This window comes from Artibeus jamaicensis, unplaced genomic scaffold (assembly GCF_021234435.1).
Source record: "Artibeus jamaicensis isolate MK-2021 breed Jamaican fruit bat unplaced genomic scaffold, CSHL_Jam_final contig_475, whole genome shotgun sequence".
Lineage (NCBI taxonomy): Eukaryota > Metazoa > Chordata > Mammalia > Chiroptera > Phyllostomidae > Artibeus > Artibeus jamaicensis.
The window spans coordinates 1577901-1600056 of record NW_026521852.1 but is presented as its reverse complement, the minus strand read 5'-3'; the positions used below and the strand labels follow the sequence as shown (position 1 = coordinate 1600056).

Sequence of the window (22156 nt, the reverse complement as noted above, 5' to 3'; positions counted from 1 at the left end):
GTATAACAGTCAGGAAATTTGGGGTTAATGATGAGTTACTCTATTGCTACTTTCCAAAAATAAAATAAAAAGCCACAACACTAAATATGACATGAGTAACATTTAATTTCTGATACTTCAGAGGAAACTTCAGGATCTTGAAGGGTTCTCGGGGTGCTGTGTGGATGCACAGAAGTGCTGCTTAAGGGAGGCAGCATGCAGCCTGGAATGGTGATCAGGGGCCCAGCTCTGGTCCCAGCTCAGCTACTAAGTGGCAGTGACCATGGGTGAGTCACTTCCTTTCTCCAGCAAGGTTGGATTTGAGCATCTCTAAGGCCTCTCCCAGCTCTGATATTCTATGAATAACTAGCAGAGAATGTACTAGGTTGACTTCCTATAGGCTCTGAGGAAGTTAAAATCTACTGCATGTAATAGCATGGGCAAGGCCTGAAACAGTTCTTTGCTGCCTCTGGGCTCAGGCTCCCCTCTGTCTCTATGTTGGTCTGGCCCTGGCATCAGTCAAGAGCAGAATGAGAAAGGGAGCAGAAATCACAGAACCCAGAACCACTGCATGGTTTATTATTGATTTGTCAAGTCCATGGATGAGGACCCTCCCCAGTGGAGGTGTGCTGTTTGGACACTTTTCCTGCCTTCTCAGACCTCGGACCAACAAGAGCTCTGTGGCTCTCAGTCAACCAAGTGCTTTTAGTTACAGGAATGTGTCCTATCCTTGGGACCAGCTACAGTCAGAAGGCAGCTGGTGAAGAGATAGATAACAAACCAATGCCTCTTGGCCCCAGGCCTCTGTCCAGAAGGCCAGAACTAACAGAGCAATCCAGGAAGGTATGAGCCAGTCTCCATCCATTGCAGGAATTCTGGGACACCCACATTTCTGGTGGTGCTGCATGTGCTCAATGTCACTGGCACAAGCACCGTCTAATTTTACTATGATTCCCAGGTTTAGCCACCCCCTCCACTCAGTTCTCGTTAGGCTGAACTCTAACCAACCTGAGCAGAATTCTGAGCAATGACTCCATGTGTCATATAAATAGCTTCAGTGATATATAGTCTAACATACATACACACATACATACTTGTGGAAATCATCTTCAGGATGATTTGAGCAGGTACTCATTGGCACAACCACCCTGAATATGTGTAGGCTTGGACTGCAGTCTCTCCTCTCTCTCCTTTACCCCAGAGAGCAGAGCATTGGAGAGGGGCCTACCCCTGCCCAACCTTTGAGTAGCAAGGTGGGCAAGGCTCCTGACTGGAGGCTTGAGTGTCTTCTCGTTTGACAGGAGGCAGGGAGGAGGTTGTGCGGGCAGTGCTGGTGGTCAGTGTTTACTCCTTCAATAGTCCTAGCTTCTTCAGAGCCTCCCTTCTGTGCTCATCAGAGATGCCTTTGGGGGAAATCTTGACACTGACACAGGTGGGTCGAGGCAGCTTATCAGGGCTCTGTCCTTGGTGAGATGGGCGCTTGGAGCTCTGCTCCAGCTCTTGGTCAGCCAACTTGCTCACCCGAATTCCTGCAAAGTCCTTCCCGGTGCCCAACGAGGCAGGGCGGGGCCGGGAATTACGCCAGACATTGGGTGAGATCTTGTTCAAGAAGGAGTCTTTTCCCAGAGAGGTGCTGGTTTGGGGGCTGAGGTCTTTCTCAGCTGAGAGGTAGCTACTCAGCCCCACACCTGAACGCTCCAGAGTGTTGGACTTGAAGTTCATCTGTCTCAGGCCAGGGATGCTACTCTCCTGGAGAGTCAGCCCTGAGTTTGGCTTTGGCTGAGTCAGGGGGCTATTTGCCCTTGAGGCCGTAGAGATAGGAATTGGCATGGATTTGACTACTGGAACCTTCCCTGGAGAAGACCCCTGAGCTGGACCCAGAGCTGGGGCTTTCACTGGAGAAGTTCCCCGGGTTGGAGCAGGAGCTGAAGTCTTCCCTGCAGCAGGCACAGCTACTGAGACCTGAGTTGCAGGCAGCACCAGAGCAGGAGCTGAAGCTGGAGTGGGGGAAGGGGCCTGAGCACAAGTATCCTTGAGTCTGATGGAGCTGGTGGGCTTATTTAAGTGGAGGCTGGGTTCATCTTGGTCCTGGGGTAGCCCTAGCTTCTCCAGAGCTTCTTTGCGGGCTTTCCTTTGCTCTTGCAGGGAAGAGGAGACCAGGCTAGAATCTCCAGGGGCAGCCTCAGAGTGGCGAGACAGCCAGTTCTGGGGATCACTGTGGAAACTGCTTCGGCTGCTCTTAAGAACAATATTAGGTGGTAGCCTCCGGGGCTTAGGTGCTGTGAGGGGAGCCAGCTGGGTACTTGGATCACTCCCTGATGGGACTGGAGCATCTGCAGCTCTAGCATTCTGAGACGACACAGCCAGAAGAGGCTGAGGTTGTCCTGGTGCCCCCATTGAGCCTTTCTCATTGGATTTTTGGGACATGGCCTCTGAAGAAGTCTCCTTCCTCTTCTGGGGGCTGATTGACATGTGGAGCTGGGGCGTGGGGTTCTTCTCCACTGGTCCTTTGGGCGGGCTGTCTTCCCCACTCTGCTCTGGCTGGGTGTCCCGGAAAGCCTCTGGTGGGGGGATAAGAGCTATGTCCAAATCAAGGGCAGCCTCCTGGAGGGCGGTCGGAGCCTCGATGGGCTCACTGGTCTGGCTGACCTGCTCTTTCTCAGGGTCTGGGATGAGCCTCTCAGGTTTCCCTGGGATGTGGCTATTAGTCTGGGTGGTGCTTTTCCTGAGGTTCTGGTTCCTGCCGATATGGATATTTCTGGGGAGGCTGTAGGAGCCGGATCTGAAGCTTGGGCTTTGGGGTTCAGGCAGATGCGGTGAGCTGGACTGAGTCACTCTCCTTGGCTCTAGTCTTTGCTGAACGAAAACCTCCTCTGGATGTCCTGTGAGAGTCCGAGAGAATGGGCAAAGAAGAAAGGACAGAGGTGAGAACCCTACTGCCAAGGGAAAAGCAAATATTTCCTGAACTCTGATCTGTAGTTTGCATAGATGGGTTTTGTTTTTGTTGTCTCTTTGCTCTTAAAGGGGCAGCACTGTTATCTGGATATCATTTAGACTAATGGATCAATACTGGCAGATTCCCTTCATCCAAGGATTAATTTTTCATGACAGCTGGGGAAGGCCATCTGTGGAAAGGGTAGATTCAGATAGTTCCTTGTCCTTGACCCAGGCTCTTCCTTTACAGAGGTACTAGGGTGGGAAGGGGTTTAGGACAGTTCCTCTAGCTGTCTTGGAGCTGCCAGATAACTGAGTCCAATAGGAGTATTGAACACAAACAGCATAAACAGATGGTTTGCTTTTGATTTGACCAGGCTTCCACCTTCTTCCACTTTCCCTTTCTAAAAGTACCTGGGTGATTCTGTAAGGGCCCAAGCTGTACCCACACCAGACAGTGACATGGGCCTTTTCCTTCCAGTGAGCTAGTCAAGGGCGTCAGGCTCAATGGGTCAGGGAATTAATCTTAGGTGGTAATGAAGTACCATAGCCCCATTTACTGCTCTATCTTCAGGGAAGGTCTAATACAAATTATCAATAAATATTTACTAAATGAACAAATAAATGATTGCAGCATTGATACCAGCGGGACTCTCGTCAGGAATAAAGTGCCACCCTACTCACCTGGACATATGGCCCCACACTCATGTGCTACCCTGACCTCTTTCTACTGAGCCTATACCACTGGCTCTCCACATTCTCTCACAAGAGGCTCAAGGTGCCACCCAAGCTAAGGAAGCCCTGCCCTCTTCTTATCTCCTTCAGCCTTAGCCTCTGGGTCATCCAGATTAACTCTCAAGACTGACTCAGTCTCTCCAGAGCCAACCGTCCACCCCTCTCTCACCTCTGTTGTTGTATCTATTTAGAATTTCTCCATGAGTGGATCAAACCCCTTTTGCTCCCAGGCCTCTGATACATACAGAAAGACATAGGAAGCTGGCTTGTCAACAGTTCCTCCTTCCCTCCAGGGACAAGGCTTTATTCTAGCCTGGAGAGTGGAGAGGAGTGTGGTCATTCTCTCTTCTGCCTGTGTCCCATAGAGCAAAGAGCAAACAAAGTGGAAAGTGGACAGAAGGATGTTCAGATTTTCTGGGTTTCACTAGAGGTGCTACCCCAGACTGTCTCTCTTACCCTGGGGAGCAGGCTGGATTTGGGGCAGTGCACGGGGACTTTGGGGAGTTGTGGCTTGTTCAGACTCGTCAGTGGACAGTCCACTGTCAGCCTCAGTGTCCAATGAGCCAATGGTTTCCTCCAGGAAGAGCAAACACTCCTTCTCTTCAGCGGACAGGAAGTCGTAGCTGCTGTCACTCTGAGTGAGGAGAGGAGGAAGCAGAGGAGAAGGGAGCTGTGAGAGGGAGCTCTGCAGAAACTGGCGGGGCCTGAGCACCACCCTGAGTTGGGGAAGGAATGCTGAAGAGCTGGAAACCTTTCTACCATGCTACTCTGCAAACCTGCTGGAGCTGCTTCCTGAAACTGCAGGCACCAGGCAGGGCAGAGACTGCTCTCTTACTAGCACCTAGCTCTGGTAGCTGGGCAGACAAATGGCAAGTGGCCTTTCTTTTGCAGTCCCAGTTCTACTTCCAATTTCTCTGTGTGACCTGTGTTAAATATTTCACTTGGTGTCTCTGGTTTAGCTCTAATTAATACGAGTGACATAAAGATTTGACCTTCAGTTTGAATGGTACTGTTTTCAACTTTTCAAAGTACTTCTGCATCCTTAATCTGTCATGTCAAGGACAGTACAAGGACAAACAGGAAGCACAGCCAACTGCTGGCTGCCAGGCCAGTGGGAACAGGGCTATGACTAGCCACAGATAAATTTACTAAATAATTTATACTTGACTGTGAAATGCATTCCATATAGGATTTTTTCCCTTGTGTATTTACTTTCTTGATGGCATTTGGCTCTGCTGACATTCAAATAAGAGTGTACTTCTTAAGCAAATATTAACTTAAGGGGGCAGGGTAAAGAAACTGGATGAGTATAGGGGGAGGAGAAAGCAATTTAGTATTAAATATTAAGTAGGTATTAAGTAAGTAATTTTAATTATGAGAAAGGCCATAGGAGTATATGGGGAAAATGTTGTGGTCATTTTGGATAATTGCTCCCCATGCTCTACAAGGCCAGGAAGATCCATGGAACAATCACTCTCCAAGTGAGAAGGTTGAAGGGAAGTCCAAAAAGGCAAATGGGAATATATGAAATTTGGCTAGAGACCCTTCCTGCCATCTTCCCCCTCCCCCCTAATATTTGAGAAACTTCAAAGTTGTATATTCTCCAGACCTACTCAGATGTCCAGGAGAGATTCTGGGATAACTCTAAAAATATCCTGGGCAGAGGGAAGAAGGCTGTTGGAGTAACACTTCCAGTCCCCAGACTCCTTAAAGAGACATCTGTCAGCTGACTGTGGGGCCCACATTTTAAGGGAAGCCACAAACACAGCCCTTGGAAGCCCTGAAGACAATGCCAGGGGTTGTCTGAACAAAGATCATTTTTACTGCCCTCTTCTACCTAAAATAGCCTTGCCCAAGATAAGCCAGCTCTGAATTTCTCCTTTGTGGAAAGTTCTCTCTGAAAACCTTTAATCTTGGTCATACTCTGTGTCCAGTGGTATCTAACTATTCATACTGGCCTTAGCCTAACAAGCAAAAAGATGTCTCTGTCAAGAAGACATCTTGACAGATTGCCTGCGTTCTGGATTTTGAGTGTTTGTGTATGCGCTACTTTTTCTAATCCATTTTTACATATCAAAACTCATCAATTATATTAAACATCCTTGACGCATGGTAGAGACCCTTATAATCCTTAATTTTTCAAATACCTCTAGAGGATATAAAGCAATACAATATAAATTCTGAGGCATAATTATGTACATGACGAATCCCAACAAGAAAGGAATGCTTATATTTGGACACAAGGCAGATTTGCTCTCTCACACCAGCCATACAACAACTTAGATTTAAATTCATGCCCAGAAAAATTACAATGTATTATGTGCCACTCACAAATAGTTAAACATACTGACTTAGGAACAGTCTCAATCTCTGTTCACAGAGAGACCATTTCTCTTCTATATACAGGCACATGATAAGTGCTTATATGTGTTTCATTTACTTCCCCCTAAGATCCCTATGGATTCAGTTTTATTATCATTCCCATTTTAAAACTAAGAAGACAAAAGCTTATAGAAATTAAGTAATTTGCTCAAGGACATAGAGCTTATACTAAAGAACCCAGATCCTTTTGGCTCCAGAACCCAGGCTCGTAATTACTCTATTCTCTTCGATCTTTTCAAAGACTGAAGTAATGCTGCTAATTGCAGAGAACCTTGGGAATCCATGTGCTACAAGGGTCTACATTCTAGTTTCCACCATGGCCTCAGATTACTGCCCTGCTCTCATCTCCACTCAGACCCTCAACCTCAGGAAAACTAAAAAAAGTCTCATTTGTCCTATTGCACCCTGGGGTAGTCCCACCCTATTTTCTATGGAACCGAGGGTGACTCAGAGACAGAAAGCATCAATCGGTATGACTCACTCCCTGACAAGGAAGATGAAAGAGAAGGAGCAGTGAGACAGGTCGGTCCTGGACGGGGTGGGACAGGACAGGGCAGGTGTGCGGAGAGCGGGCCAGGCTGCAGGACAGGGCCAGGCTGCAGGACACAGAGTACGTACAGATCCAGAGCGGGTGGAGGTGGTGCTCATCATGCTGTTCCAGCTGCCGACGCGGGTCACGGGTTCTGAGCCGGGCCCCTCTGGCCACAGCTCCCTCTCCGGCATTGCCAGAAACAAGGTGCAGGGACGGTGAAAGGGGCTCCCAGAGGGGAAGCGAAGAGAAGTGAAGAATATCCCAAGCTGGGCCTGAAAAGAAAAGAATCAAAGCCATGTGTGAGCCAAGGCTGGGCTCTGGCAAGGTTCTGCCCAGGCCTGGGAGCAGCATGGTGGCAGGGACACCAAGCAAGCAAAGAGCTAGAAGGGGCCATGGACAGCCATTACCCAAACCCAAACGCCCCAGCCTGCACGGAAGGACACATAAGCTGGCTCACACACATGCAGAAGGACGGACTTGGTGGTGGAGAAGCAGTCTAGTCAGAAAGGAAACCCCATCACTTCCTTTAGTTACCTTTTCCTCTGAACTAGGGAGTTTACCCTATATTCTCACTACTATGTATAATAGGTATTACAGGAGTTAATAGCTTGGATTCTGGAGGTAGTTGAATATGGGTTCAAATCACAGTTTAGCCATTTACAGTTATGTGACTGGAGGCAAATTACTCTGAGTTTGCTTTTCCTCAGTAAATAGGATTAATGCAAGGATTGAATGAGAGCAGTGCAATTAGCTGGTAGTAAATACTCAAATACTTAATGAATAAAGTACTGCTGTTATTATAATAATAAAAAGACAAAAAATCCATCTAGAATCAAAATAAATTGAATTAACAGAAATAAGAGTTTAGAAAAGAGGTGTCTGGGTTAAATGGGAGACAATAGGCTTGAAAGAAAGAACAGGGCCCTTAATAGCACCTACCTTATAGGATTGTTCTGAAGATATAACAAAATTCTCCACATAAAACCCTTGTGCAGTGCATGGCCCAATTGTTAGCTGCTATCACAGTCAACGTCACCAACATCACTACAACAGCCACCACCACAGCCACCCATTATCTCCCTAGCCTGGGACACACATGCATAGTACCTAGAGTGGTTGGCACAAACCCAATTCCCCTCCTGTGCGTCACCCCCTCCATTGCTGAACTTTTTGCAATATGGATCCCTAACATTTGTCAAATGAACAAGAGCAATGTTTTAAGTATCTTCCTCCCACCTCCAACTTCTGGGGAAAAGAAAGTTTCAAGTTCATTGCACCAATGGTAATAGCAAAGGAAGGCAGTGCCATCTTCCTTCCAAAAATCACAAGGACTTTCACATGCCTGTGTGTGGAGACACTCCAGCAGAGTTGGAAAGGTTAGGGTGACTCCCCCGTGTGAAAATGAAATTCTAAAAGAATGAAGATTGAAAGACAGGCTAAATGGAGAGTTGGGGGAGAAGTAGAATACATAACATAGAATACAGTCTGATTCTGAATCCATATTTTCCCCATAACACCAGACCTTATTTTCTACCATCTTTTCTACCCTTCCAATACTAGGTAAATTGTCCTAGGAAAATGTGTTCTATTTGAGACCTTGGGACTTGGGATTTGGATTCCAGGTCTGGTTGTCCCTTTGCCAATGACAGCTCCCAGTGCCACAGTCAGGTTTGGACTGTGCTGGGTGAGTCAGCCCATCAGCTCTGTAGAGCTGACAAGCACAAGCCCTCACAGAGCTCCTCTCCTACTTGGGAGAAGGCCTTCAGGTGGAGCAGGTAGGGAGAGGCAGGGCAATGGGAAAAGAAGGAAGATCCCTAATGACACATGTAGTTTATGAGGGTCCAAAGCCTCTCAGGAGATAGAGAGAAACCAGAAGGGAGAAAGATGACAAAGGCATCCAATGATAAGTTATGAGCAAGACAGCCCTTGGGTTTCCTTCATGACGTTAGTTTCCCAATATCCAGAAACGCAAAGAAACAGAAACATGAGAAATCATGTGAATGAAGTTCAGTCACTTTGGCTCACACCTCGTAGATGACTGTCTAGGTTCAGAGAGTACTAACTCATTGTTGACATTCCATGGGATTGAGGCCATTGCGGCAAAGAGGACCCATTTCTCATCAGCCCAGGCACACAGAAGCTGCTCAGAAAATGCTAGATGAATAAAACTGCCATCCATTCTAGTGTCTTTTGAGTTGAGCTATTGAAAGACCTCTTTTTTGGCTTCTACCCTATTACTATAAACTCTTTCTAAAATACTTTATTTCCCAGAGAACATATGGTTCAGTAGAATTTGGGCAATGCTTTCAGTTAAACTAACAGGCATGCACTAATGGGCACTGTTTCCAAGAAACCAGTGTACAACCAAGGGTCTAGTTTTTGGCTCCAGATTTCTTATCTGTAAAACTGGGGCAGTGAATATTACAAGTGGCTCACTGTAATTAATACAATATTCTCTGTGAATAAGGTGAGAGGACACTACCTTCTCCTTTCAGGGAAAATCACTACCCATGTTCTTCTAAGTACACGTCAGCCTTTATGGTTGTTTGCTAGCCTATTCTTCCTCTCAGAGTGCCTATTACACTTTCTTTTCAAAACTAGGGTGGCCTGAAACAGCTGAAAGAGGTAGAAACAAATGAATAGCACTGCTTCAAAAAACATAGCATGGTATAACTTACAAAGTGCTTTAGATATGCTGGTTAGATCTTTAAAATAACCTGGTAACTTGGGCAGGATGGGACACTTTCATTTGACAGGTTGGAAAGCTGGAGCTCTTCCCACTTCCCCTTCATAAGGGAAGGACGGAATGACCTATAACTGCACAGGCAGGGCAGCCTGTAGGCCCTGGCCCTCCAGTGGGTGTCTCCGACTATCCAAATGCAAGACAGCCATGCACCGAAAAAAGGGTCATGGGGCACCCCTGATGAATCACTGAAAGCCCTACAGTCACCCGTCTCCTAACTAACCCCTGTACATTATTTAATTCAGCGTTACGCTTCCAGGACAGGTTTTGCCCCAACAACAGACATTTCAAAGTAAAGAAGTTATACCAAATGCCACTGACAATCATGCTATCAGGCACCACATAACCATTGCAGAGATGAATCTGAACCAGAAACCAAAGCTGAATGAGCCCTAAAGTGCTTGCACCTTGTCTCCACACCTTGTTTTATGACACACAGTGTCTGAACTGTGAACAAGTCTTCTGTCCCCACCTCCACCCTCCCTCACCAGTGTGGTCTGATCTGGATGCTGTATTTCCTTCCACCAACTTTACAACCTTGAAACTTGGGACAACCTATTTCAGGGCAACCATTGAAACCTCAGGTATTTCAACCTGATAAGAATCCTGAGAAACCTGTAAAACCCTCAGGTGAGAGTTTGGTATCTTTTAACCCTTGGCCTCTTCAGAGGCCTTGAGGGGAGGAGGGAATGGGTTAGGAAATGTGCACAGCCTATAGTCAGGGCCTGCAAAGGCACATTAAATATTAACTACTCTACTAATGCCCGCCAAGCCTTAGAGGAGAGTAAATAAATAGCATGTGGAATTCAGGCATTTGAAGAGGGTGGGTGGAGAGAAGGCTTCAGCCCCATTCCAGTCTGGTTTCTCTATACTTTGTAAATAGATTGCTCCCATGAGCCCACCCCCATATCCTCCAAGAGCTCAGCCTCCCTCCCTAGTAGTCAAGGAGTTTGCCTATTTCTCTCAGACTAGGTGTCTGCACTTTTTGCTGACTACCCAGAAATGTGCCTCAGGCTGGAGAACATCCCAAGAAAATCGCCAGGGAGTCTCCAAGTGGCCATGTGTGTGCCGCCCTCTTTGAGAGCACATGGGCAAGTTTGTGTGTGTTAAAGGCAACACTGTAATCTCCATTTTCACCACAGTGTTGAGGGAAGAGGGAAGGGGTTGGTAGAAATATTCCCTGCACAAAAGAGCTTTGTTTGATGCTGCAGGCCATCTTTATTGCTGACAAGTTCACCACCTATGGCAGTCCTCAGTCAGTGAGTTTGGTGGGCTGGTTCTGTAGTGTGGACTGAGCTAAAGCCTAAAGCTCCAGTTGTCAAGAATGGAAACCTAATACAACAAGGGTTGGCAAAAGTGGGTTTACCAATATAATTTTTGTATGGGAAATTATACAGTAGTTACTAAATGTTAATACAAAAATAAATTCTGTAAACTCACAACCACTGTGTATCCACGTGTATGTGCTAACCCTGTATACTCACTCAGAGCTTGTGTGGTTCAGGCCCTGGGAGACTGGCACTGGGGTCTCCCCTTTTCCTCTTTCCTGAAGCAGGACAAAGGAGGAAAAGAGGCAAAGGTACAGGCCAGAGTGTTAATCCCCCAACGTGGCAAATGGAGAGGGCTGACTTACTATTCTGACTTGATGTCTACATCTAGCTTCCTTGTGTAGGTAAACCTGCCAAACATACTGCCGACCGGGGCCCCTGACAGAAGAAAATAAGTAAAACCACTGCACTGGTCTGGTTCTCCTCTCTGTGGACATGGCCACACTCCTTTGACCTAAGCCCCACTCAGAACTTCTACCAGAGTCAACATGCTACTGTGAAATATTAATGTGAGAGAGGTCCCAGCACAGTCAGGTGGCTTTCTGTTTGCCAGTCTCTATGCCTATTAATAGGTAAACCCAGAAAATTAGTTGAGCTGAACCCAAATAAACTGGACTCTACAACTAGATTATCTGTGGGTTTTCCAGAGATGAGCTGGAGGTTTCCCAATGTAGCCAAACCTCATACCCCTTACAAACAATGGAGCAGAGCTTACACCTTACACATTGCCATTATCGCATGGCCATGACTGAACACACACACACACACACTGCACCCTGTATTTAAGTAAAGATAGGTGATAACTTGATAAGACCGTAGGAGAATTTCCTGTTAGAAATGCAATGGAAAGCCACTCTTCTTCCCTGGGTGAGAAGACTTCTGTACTCCAACTATTCTCTTCCAAAATCACAACTCAATCTGAATTACTCAGAAACGGAAATTTCCAAAACAAACCTTTTCCCTCCTTGTGTCTGCACAATATGCTTATCTAACCTAAATAGGCAGATTAAAAATAAAAAAAGGCATTCTAGCCCTCATCTCTACAAAAGCATTTCAGTCCAACCTTTTCTGATCCCTCACTGGCCTGTAAGAGTTGAGGAACAGGCAGGAAAGCCCCCCAGCTGGGGTGTACAGGGCTCCCCACAGTCCGGTAGCCCTGAATTCCCACAAAGCGGCCCCACGTGCCCTCCCCACCCCACCTTTCTACAGAATGAGCAGTAGTTGGTCAGCGATAAACTCACCTTCCCTGGGTGGGGGGCTGAAGAGAGGAACAAACACCCCTGTATTTCAAAGGGCAGAACGGGGACAGGGGGACAGAGACGGCTTCCGCTGTCTCCTGTAGTTTCCGTCTTTGGACCTCTTCCTGACTTACCTGGACAGGTAAATGCTTCTTCTGTGCTGGCTCACCCCACCCTGCCACTGACTCTCAGCCAATCCCAGCCTTCCTTCCCTACTTCTCATTCCAGCTGTTTCTTCAGGGAGGGCACTGCTGTTCTCACTGAACCAATCATTTCTTGCCATCCCTTCCCCCATTTAGAGCCAATAAAAAGTCTTTGGAAAAAGGAGGACTGGAAGGAGGAGGGACTGCTTGGGGCTGAGACTAGGAAAGGCGAGTTGGCAGGGAGGGAGTAGGCAAAGTATTTTTTAATCTTCATAAGAAGAAACGCAGTCCATTGGATAGTATGCTTTTTAATGTGTGTTTGAAACTTGGTTTTCTATCTAGTGCTGCCTTCTTCCACTTGAAACTAAATATTCCCCTGAGTTCTCCAAGTTAAAATTCTCAGAGGCCAGTTTTGTTAATGGCTTTTCTAATCTTTCAGACTGACTCACTTTGATCCTTAAGCCTTTTCCTAGAAGCTCATAATGCTTCAAACTCCACTCAGGATGGCTAAAACAGATGTATCAAGTCTCCAGACCTAATGCACCCTTACTTTCCTACCCCACACCTCAGTTTGTCAAGGACCTTCTTGGCTACATTTATTTCTGGGGGGGAATGAGACAATTTTCTCCCCTGAGAGATCCCTGATGAAAAGTGACTGGACAGCACCGAAGGTGGGAACATGTTCAGTGTCATTTGGGTCTTTGGTTTGTATGCTGTTGATGGAAGGTAGCAGTAAATATTAATAAATAAAAACAAAATAAGCTACCAACCAGTCTAGCAACTCCTGTCACCTTCCATGGCAGATTTTTGGCTCCTGTAGTTAACCTGAAGAGAGGAGGGAGAATGGTGTGGGTGGAAGAATCCAGTGCTTTCAGGAAGAAATCTCCCTCCAGGTACGGAGGCCAGTTTTACCAGATCTGACTTTTGGCCTGGAAGCTGAGTTTTCCTAATTATAGGTTATCCTCGATATCAAAAGTGCAGAAAGAAAAAAACTAAAATTAATGCACGTGACAATTGCCAACGTGTTTTAAGCTCTGGCTGTGCACTTGGTATTGTGTTGTGCTAGGAATTTTCATCCATCATTTTATTTAATCTTTATTTCATCTTCAAAAGGTAGACACTATTAATATTCAAATTTTACAGGGAGGTTAAATAACTTGCCTAAGATCACACAGCTAGGTGGGAGAGCAGATTTCAGTTTAGGTACTATGACATCAAACTTGCCGTGTATTAGGATGCCAGTCAGCCTCTATTTAGGAGAAAATTCTAAGAGGAAACATGAACTGCAAAGATAATTTGCAGGTCTGATTCTAGCCATTAGATTTATCCTTTCTCATCTCATTTCTGTCTTGGAGCTATTCATGTTTTATATGACAAGATGACACATGTCTTTTGTGTTTTCTCTTTCTGTGATTATAGTTGGTTAGGAAATAAGAAGTGCAATGATCCAGGGGCCAAAGTAGAGAAGAGGTGGAGCAGGACTAATGAGGAGGAAGGAGGTTTGAGGAAGCCAAAACCAGTAACCAATCAGCAGCCTATGGATTTCAGAGCTAACTGAGCATTTGAGAGCAGTGACCTCTCTTCCTGATGTGCCATTCAAACACGTATGATGTCATAATACTAACCAATCAAGAAGGCATCTCCAAATCAAGTGCTCAATGCAACTGGAGTTACACCTATGGGTGAAGTCACTGAAGTTGATCCTGCTTCATAGGTGTGTAATTTGAACATTTGCTAAAAAAAAAAAAATAAGAATAGACATATGAGCATTAACCTCAAAGATGATAGTAGGCACAGCCTTGTTTGTGAATGGACGCAGTTTTTCAGTTTATAATAAAATTAAGATAATTAAGAAGAGCTCCTGTCTTTTACTAGGTAGAAGTAGGGGCATGGACAAATGATCTTTCCTTTTAGACATCTTTTTTTGAAAATTATGAAATATCTCAGATACCCGGCAATAGAAATACAACTGCATCCAACACCCAGTTCAAGAGCTAGGACGTGAACGTAACAGTTGAAATTATGTACAGGCTTCACCCCTCCCTTCTCTCCTGCCCCCTTAAAACACACATATACCCCAGATGAAATAAATCACTACCATGAATTGTGGGTTTTTTATTCTCCATGTCTTTAAATGTTTTATCCTGGAATCTTTCTTGCTTTTGCTTTGCTTTCTTGGAAAAATACCAAGTTTCTAAGGTTCCAAGAGAATTGGGAAGGAGGTCTGGACTAGGAGAAGAAGAGAACTCTCCAAATCAGAAATATCTGAAGGACCAAGACTTCCTGGTTGATTATGCAGGTCATCTTTTGAGGAGGAGTGCATGTCATTGCTCTTTGTGTATAAATTCCTGTTTGATGACCTGCCTCTGTGCAATGCAGTTACAGTCCAGCTCACCTGACTCAGTGTGCTCACTCCTTCTCCACCCTAGCATGCTGCCATGCTGCAGTCATCTCCTCAATGGTCAGAACCTAGTGTGCTATTTCCTCTCTCTGTACAATCTCTCAATGAGGCATCTCACTTCCCCCACTGAAGCACACTTCTGCACACACACAATCACATTACAGTCACACTCTATCAGTGCCTTTCTTTTCCTTTTTTTTAAATAAAGGAACAAGGAAGTTACTTTGAACATATATTATCATCATCCCTAAGAAATACAGGGTGCCCACTATGTTCATGGTTGTGGCGTGCTGCAGTATACTGGGCATAATTCTGAGCATATTTCTAACATTTTGTTTTGTTTTACTTTATTTGCAGAAAAGGTTTTATTCTTCAGGTAGCAAGAGCTTGCTTTAAAGAGAAAACAGCTAGGGAAGCATTCAGAGAAGGGTGATTAGAATTTGGAATTGATAGGCCATATTAAGACATGAATTAGGTCACCAAGTTCTCACCAAAGTGATATTAGAGTTAAGCCTAGAATAATTAGATGGAAACCAAAGTGTGTAATTAAGTAGATTGGGATGAAGGAATTCTGCAATTGCTTAATCATTAAGTAGTTCCTGGAAGCCTATTTTTCCCTCTTTTTTGAGAGCAGTGTTACTTTGGCCCACCTATCGTGGAAAAGTTTTCCTCCCAGTGCTAATGAAAGTTTGAGGGCTGAGGTTATCTTTTAGCATCAGAGATTCTGTTAGAAACACCAAATCTTAATATGTTCAAAATCAAACTCATCTGGTCCCTCCCCTCGTCTGTCCTCTCTCCTCTATCTGCACGCCAGCTGATAGCATCGCCACACCCACTCTCACCCAGACTCAGTACTTCACAGCAGCCCTGCCATATCGCCCGCCTCCTGTGAGATTGCTCTTACATTTCTTTTCAGCTCTTCATCCTCCATACTCTGGTTCAGGACTTCACCATATGTAGAATTATGGGTCATTAAAGATAGAAGTCTACAGAAATGCCTTGTTTCACATCTTCCATTTTACAGTGGTACATGTGAATTTCATTCCTTTCAAAATGCTTTGATGTATTTTCTTTTTTTAAAAAAGATTTTATTTATTTATTTTTGGAGAGAGAGGAAGGAAAGAAGGGAGAGGGGGACAGAGACATCCATCAGTTGCCTCCTGCTTGCCCTCAACTGGGGACCTCACTGGCATCCCAGGCATGTGCCCGGACTGGGAATCAAATAGGTGAACTTTAGTTTTGCAGGCCAGTGCTCAATCCACTGAGCCACACCAGCCACAGTGCTTCAATATATTTTCATAGCACTCAAGATGAAATTCTAAGTCCCTATATGACATAAAAATGCCTTCATATGTTGGTGTCTCCCATCACATATTCATCTATGCTCTTTACTACAGTCACATTCATATTCCTGAAGCTGCCATGTTTTCTTTTTTCAAAAATTTAAAAAAGATTTTATTTATTTTCAGAGACAGTGGAAGAAAGACTAAGAGAGAAACATTGACATTTGAATGAAACCTGGTGACCTGGCCTGCATCTCAGTCATGTGCCCTGACTGGGAATCAAACTCGTGACCTTCGGTTTGCAGGCCATCGCTTAATCCACTGAGTCACACCAGCCAGGGCAGGAGTTCTTCAACTTTTGATGTTGTATATATATCCAAGTCTGAGATACAATGAAGGTTTCCAGCTAGTGATGTTTTATATCAATGATTTAAAACATCCGGCAATAGTCTGATCTATTTTTTCTTAAAATGCTTCTAATATTCTTTGTTATTTACTTATTATTATGGATATCTCAAATTGCTTAATAAATAATAATTATTAGGTTTAACAGCATTTACAATACACTGTGCATATAGCAAATATCCAATAATGGAAAATTCTAGGGAACATTACTGGGTAAGTAATATTTGGATCTCCTGTCAAGCTCCTAACAGCTCTACACAGAACATTTGTTAAAAAAACAAATTTAAGAATTTATTTGCTTCTCAAACTTGCTGTTTCTTGGAATATTCTTCATAGAATTTGCATTAAATATACTATAATTTATTAATTTCATTCATTGTTAGCAGTAGACATGGACATGGAAGACAAACTTATGACAATAGTTATAAGCAAGAGATTGATTGATTAGACTGTAACCACCTCTCTCCGAGCTGTTAGTGTCCAAGTTCCCAGATGTCAGCTTTTACCTTTTACTCTACATGCCAGCATCTTCTGTTCTTGCTTTTGATTTGCTATCACTGGATTCCTTCAAACCGGTAACATTTCTTGTTGGTCATACAACAAGCAGATTAGCACCACTATAAATTCATGAATAACAACCTCCAATAATAACCTTCCACCCCTGTTTTGCTCCCTTCATTTTAAGATAATGACCTTGTCAGCAAATTTGAAAAATTTGGTAAAAAAAAATCAGCCAAGAGGCAGTACCTCCATCTTTCCATCAACTAACTAACTTACAAATCTACTTTCCTTTGCACCCACGTTCTTCTCCTCTTTTAGTACAACAAAGAAAATGTTTTCCTACAACCCCGTCATCCGCATGTGCTCTGGATCTATCTCATGAACTCTATCCCTGCAATTCTCTCTCTTACATCATCCTTTGGACCTTGTACTAAAATAATGGGGCTGATTGATTTCACCACAAAGAGATCTCTTTGGACCATTTGGTTGGAAAATCTTTGATGTCAATTATCTTTAATCTTTTTTTGTTGGCTCGTTTAGCATCCTTAGAGAAGATTCCTCAGAGAACAGTATTCCAAAATCCTGCCTGAAGAGCATAATTCTGGTGGCTAGCATTCTTGAAGCCTAGTATGAGAAGGTTGTTGGTTTCAACATCTGGTACATAAAATAGCACTTCATCCCTTAGTTTTGGTACAGAGAGCCTCTGTTTTACCCTTTCCTGGGAGGGAATATAGCAAGCTCTTGGTTGCTAAGAGTGGAAGAGGAGTTGTGAGAGGCTAACTTCTTAAAAAGACTCTCTAACCATTCCCGATTTTTCCTATCCCTGTTTCCAGAGGTACTAATATCACCATTTGGTAGGGGGGTATCCATGGAAAAATAGGGTTGTTGATTTAGGATTCAGCTTCTTCAAATCTGTTAGGTCAGTTACCATTCATCCAAATGCTGGCTAGCTTCCAAAATCTTGTTGCTATTATTTACCACACCACCTCTTTGTCCTTTAAAGTTTAGGAATTTTAAACTCCCATTACTATCATTTTATTGCCATTTTGGAGAGTGGAGATCAGTGAATATGGTCAACCTACTATCTTTAACCAGATACTCTGCGCTAGCCCACATCCACCTGACTTCTTTTTCCACTGCTCCCTGAAACAGCTCTCTAAGTCATCCATCAGCTCCAGGTTGCCAGATTCTACACACTCTTTAAGTCCTCTTTTAAATTGATCTTTTCATGACATCTGACAGAGCTTGCCATATTCAGTTTCTTAAACAACTATTTTCTCCTGGGTTTCAGGACATGAAATTTTTATGCATCTCTAAACTGTTCTGAACTCTTCTTTGGTGGCTCTTCCTTCTTTAACTCCCTTCAAAATGGTGGCTCTTTTTCCTTTACCTGACTCTAAATATTGGGAGTTCCTTGGGGTTTGGTTCTGAGCTTTCCTCTCATTACCCCCTCTCTAGTTGACCTCTTCTATTCACATAACTATTTATAGGCTGACAAGTCTGACATTTAGATCTTTATCTTTAGACATTTTTAACTTTAAACCTGTAGATGCCTATGTGACATTCCCCTTTTAGGTGATTCACAAATATCTCAAACATGTTATGTCCAGACTCTTATTTTCTCTATTGCTTCCAAATATTTTCTCCTTCCTTCGTCCAGGGGTAAATAAAGGTTACTTTCGTCCACGAGCTGTTTGAGTAAAAACCCTGAGGGACATTCTTGATGCTTCCCTCTCTATTACTCCCCAATGCCACCGAGTTCTGAAGACCCCATCTCCAAAATATATCTCAAATCTATCATCTTCTCTTGACATTTACCTAGTCCATTTATTGGCTCTCTATCCTTAAGGAAGTTATTAAACTTCATTAATTATTGGTAACTGTAGTAGCTGCAATATAGAGATAATAAAAACAGTATGTCTCATAGTTATTGTGAAGATTTTATAACACATGAAAAAATGCTCAGTACCTTATGAGCACTCAACAAGTGCTATTATAATTATTAGCATCATCACTTATAGGTTACCTCAGTAGCCTCCTCCCACCTGGTCTTCCACTTCCACTCTTGTCCCCTTCAATTTATTCCCCATAGAGCAATTAAAACAACTTGGAGAAACATACACCTGATGCTCTCCTTAAAATGCTTTAGTATCCTCCCATTGATCTTAGGATAACTTTATTCCTAAAGTACATATTGACTTCATTTACATATATGTTCAGTTATTTAACTACATATTGAACATGTACTGTGAGTCCAGTACTTTCCTAGGTGCTGGGAATAAAATGGTAATAAGAGAAAAATGGTCCCTGCTCTTATGGACAAAATACTTGGGACACAAATATAAAATAAGCAAGCAAAATGTAATAAATGAAAAATTAGAGTTGAGTTCTGGCCAAGATGGAGATGTAGGTAGAAACCCTTCACTTCCTCTCACAACCAAAAGGAGGATAACAACCAATCTAAAATCAATAAGCAACCAGAAGTACCAGAAAACCAAACTGCATGGAACTCTGACAACCAAGGAATTAAAGAAAGAAATCAACCAGAACAACCAGACCAGTAAGGCAGACCCTGCAGGGCAGGCGACTCAGAAAAGCTGCAGTGAGGTAGCTGAGCAGCAGGGCTGACTTCCCAGCTCAGCAGAGCTGCTCCAGAGGGACTGACTTAGGGGAAAACTGAGACTCAGAACTGACTGTGGGCTATGGCTGGGGTTGCTGAGGTGGGAGATACTTCCAGTCTGACAAGAGTCTGTTGGAAAGTGCACTAGAAATGAGCAGGCAATCAAAAGCTCACAGAACTGACTGAGCTTGGTCAAAAAATGAAAGAAAAAATGAAAGATACCCAAAATGAAATAAAGCAAAATGTTCAGGGAACCAACAGCGACGAGAAGGAAATCAAGATTTAAAGCAACAATTTGGAACAAAAGGAAGAAACAAACATCCAACTAGATCCGAACAAAGACACAAGAACCCCCCAAAATGAAGAGAGGCTGAGGACTCTCTGGGACAAGCTGAAATATTCTAATATTTGAATTATAGGAGTGCTAGAAGGAGAAGAACAGCAATAAGAAATTGAAGACTTATTTCAACAAATAATTAAGGAAAACTTCCTCAATCTGGCGAAGGAAATAGATTTCCAGGAAGTCCAGGAAGCTCAGAGAGTCCCAAAGAAATTGGACCCAAAGAGGAACACACCAAGGCACATCATCATTAAGTTACCCAAGATTAAAGACAAAGAGAAAATCCTAGGAACAGCGAAAGGAAAGAAGACAGTCACCTACAAAGGAGTTCCTATAATGCTATTAGCTGATTTCTCGAAAGAAACCTTACAGGCCAAGAAGGGGCTGGAAAGAAGTATTCAAAATTATGAAAGGCAAGGACCTACACCCAAGATTGCTCTATCCAGCAAAGCTATCATTTAGAATGGAAGGGCAGAGAAAGTGCTTCCCAGATAAGGTCAAGTTAAAGGAGTTCATTATCACTAAGCCCTTATTATATAAAATGAAAGGGAAGATAAAAAATATGAACAGTAAGAGGACTTCCGTCAAGATGGAGGCATAGGTGGAGGCACTGTGCCTTCTCTCACAACCAAGTTTAAAAACAATAAAGTTTTAACAACAAAAACACAGCAAAACCACAGAAAATTGAACTATACGGAAGTCTGACAACAACGAACGTTTCAGTCAAACCGGTAAGGGGCGCAGAGCCAGCAGCAGAGCAGGGTCAGGCAGGAAAGATCCACTGGACCAAACGAAGTGCGACTCAGGCGGGTAGGCAGTGGGTGGATCCCAGGTGTGGAGTAGCAGCAGGGGGACCCACTGAGGGCACAAGGTGGCGGACCCACTGAGGGCTCACCGAGGTTACACATTCACACGCAGACAACTGGAGAAGGAGCGCGTGGTGAGACTGAGACAGACCTCGCAGGCCCCAGCGGAGAGGGGACCCCCATTGTCCCTCTCTGACCCTGCCCCCACATACGGTGGCACAAACCAGCGACCTGGGTGACCCCTCTCTGACCCTGCCCCTACAGCATCAGAAACCAGCAACCTGGGTGGCCCCACCCTGGTGAACATCTAAGGTTCCTCTCCTCATACCTAACAGGTGCAAACAGAGCAAAACATTATGGCTCAAGAAGAACAGCTCAAAGCCCCAGAGTCAATAAATCTAAGCGACGAAGAAATAGCCAAACTCTCAGATGCACAGTTCAAAACACTGGTGATCAGGATGCTCACAGAACTGGTTGATTTTAGCCACAAATTAGAGGAACATATGAAGGCTCAACTAATTGAAATGAAGGGAAACACACAGGAAACCAATAGTAGTGGAAAGGAAACTGGGAATCAAATCAAGGGAGCGGACCAGAAGGAAGGAAAAAATGACCAAACAGAAAAATATGAATAAACAAGAATTCGAAAAAATGAGGAGAGGCTTAGGAACCTCCGTGACATCTTGAAACATTCCAACATCCGAATTATAGGGGTACCAGAAGGGGGAAAGGAACAGCCACGAGTGGAAAATTTATTTGAACAAATAATTAAGGAGAACTCCCCCAATCTGGCTAAGGAAATAGACTTCCAGGAAATCCAGGAAGCTCAGAGAGTCCCAAAGAAGTTGGACCCAAGAAGAAACACACCAAGGCACATCATAATTACATTAGCCAAGATTAAAATGAAGAGGAGAATCCTAGAAGCAGCAAGAGATAAGGGGACAGCCACCTACAAAGGAGTCCCCATCAGACTGTCATTGGATTTCTCAAAAGAGGCCTTACAGGCAAGAAGGGGCTGGAAAGGAGTATTTCAAGTCATGAAATCCAAAGACCTACAACTAAGATTGCTCTATCCAGCAAAGCTGTCATTTAGAATGGAAGGACAGATAAAGTGCTTCTCAGATAAGGTCAAGTTCAAGGAGTTCATCATCACCAAGCCCTCATTATATGAAAGGTTAAAGGGACTTATCTAAGAAAAAGAAGATGAAAAAGATGAACAGTGAAAGGACAGCAAACTCACAATTATTAACAAACACACCTAAAACAAAAGCAAACTAAGTGGACAGCTAGATCAGGAGCAGAACCATAGAAATGAAGATCACATGGGGCGCAGAGCCAGCAGCAGAGCAACAGGGGAGTGGGAGAAGGAGAAGGGTGGAGAAGGTACAGAAAATAAGTAGCATAGACAGTAGGTAGAAAATAGACAGGGGGGAGGGCAAGAATAGTAGGGGAAATATAGAATCTAAAGAACTTGAGACATGTGGTCATAAACTAAAGAGGGGGAATGGTGGGGGAGGGGTGTGCAGGGTGGAGGGAAATGAAGGGAGGAAATAGAGCAATTGTAATGGCATAATCAATAAAATATATTTAAAAAATATGAACAGTAAGATGACAAACTCATAACTATCAACAAATGAACCTAAAAGAAAAGAAAAACAATGAAAATAAAAACTAAGCAAACAACTAGAACAGGAACAGAATCAGAGAAATGGACATCACACAGAGGCAGTTCAGTGTGGAGGGGGAAGGGAGGAATAGCGGGGAAAGGGTACAGAAAAGAAGCATA

At 43.9% G+C, this 22156-nt stretch overlaps 1 protein-coding gene across 2 annotated transcripts; it reads right to left on the bottom strand.

Annotated features, from left to right (window-relative positions):
- Positions 1-87: 87 nt before the first annotated feature.
- CUNH1orf116 (chromosome unknown C1orf116 homolog) lies at positions 88-12037 on the bottom strand. 2 transcript variants are annotated; one of them, XM_037155376.2, is made up of 4 exons: positions 11875-12037; positions 6649-6834; positions 4105-4282; positions 88-2861 (listed from the first exon to the last, which is right to left on the bottom strand). In XM_037155376.2, the coding sequence occupies exons 2-4, from the start codon at positions 6751-6753 to the stop codon at positions 1324-1326; spliced, it is 1821 nt and encodes a 606-aa protein (XP_037011271.2). In that variant the 5' UTR covers positions 6754-6834; positions 11875-12037; the 3' UTR covers positions 88-1323. The 2 variants fall into 2 exon arrangements, with proteins under 2 accessions (XP_037011271.2, XP_037011272.2); XM_037155377.2 differs by lacking the exon at positions 6649-6834 and having other exon boundaries at positions 11875-12034.
- Between the last annotated feature and the right edge of the window lie 10119 nt (positions 12038-22156).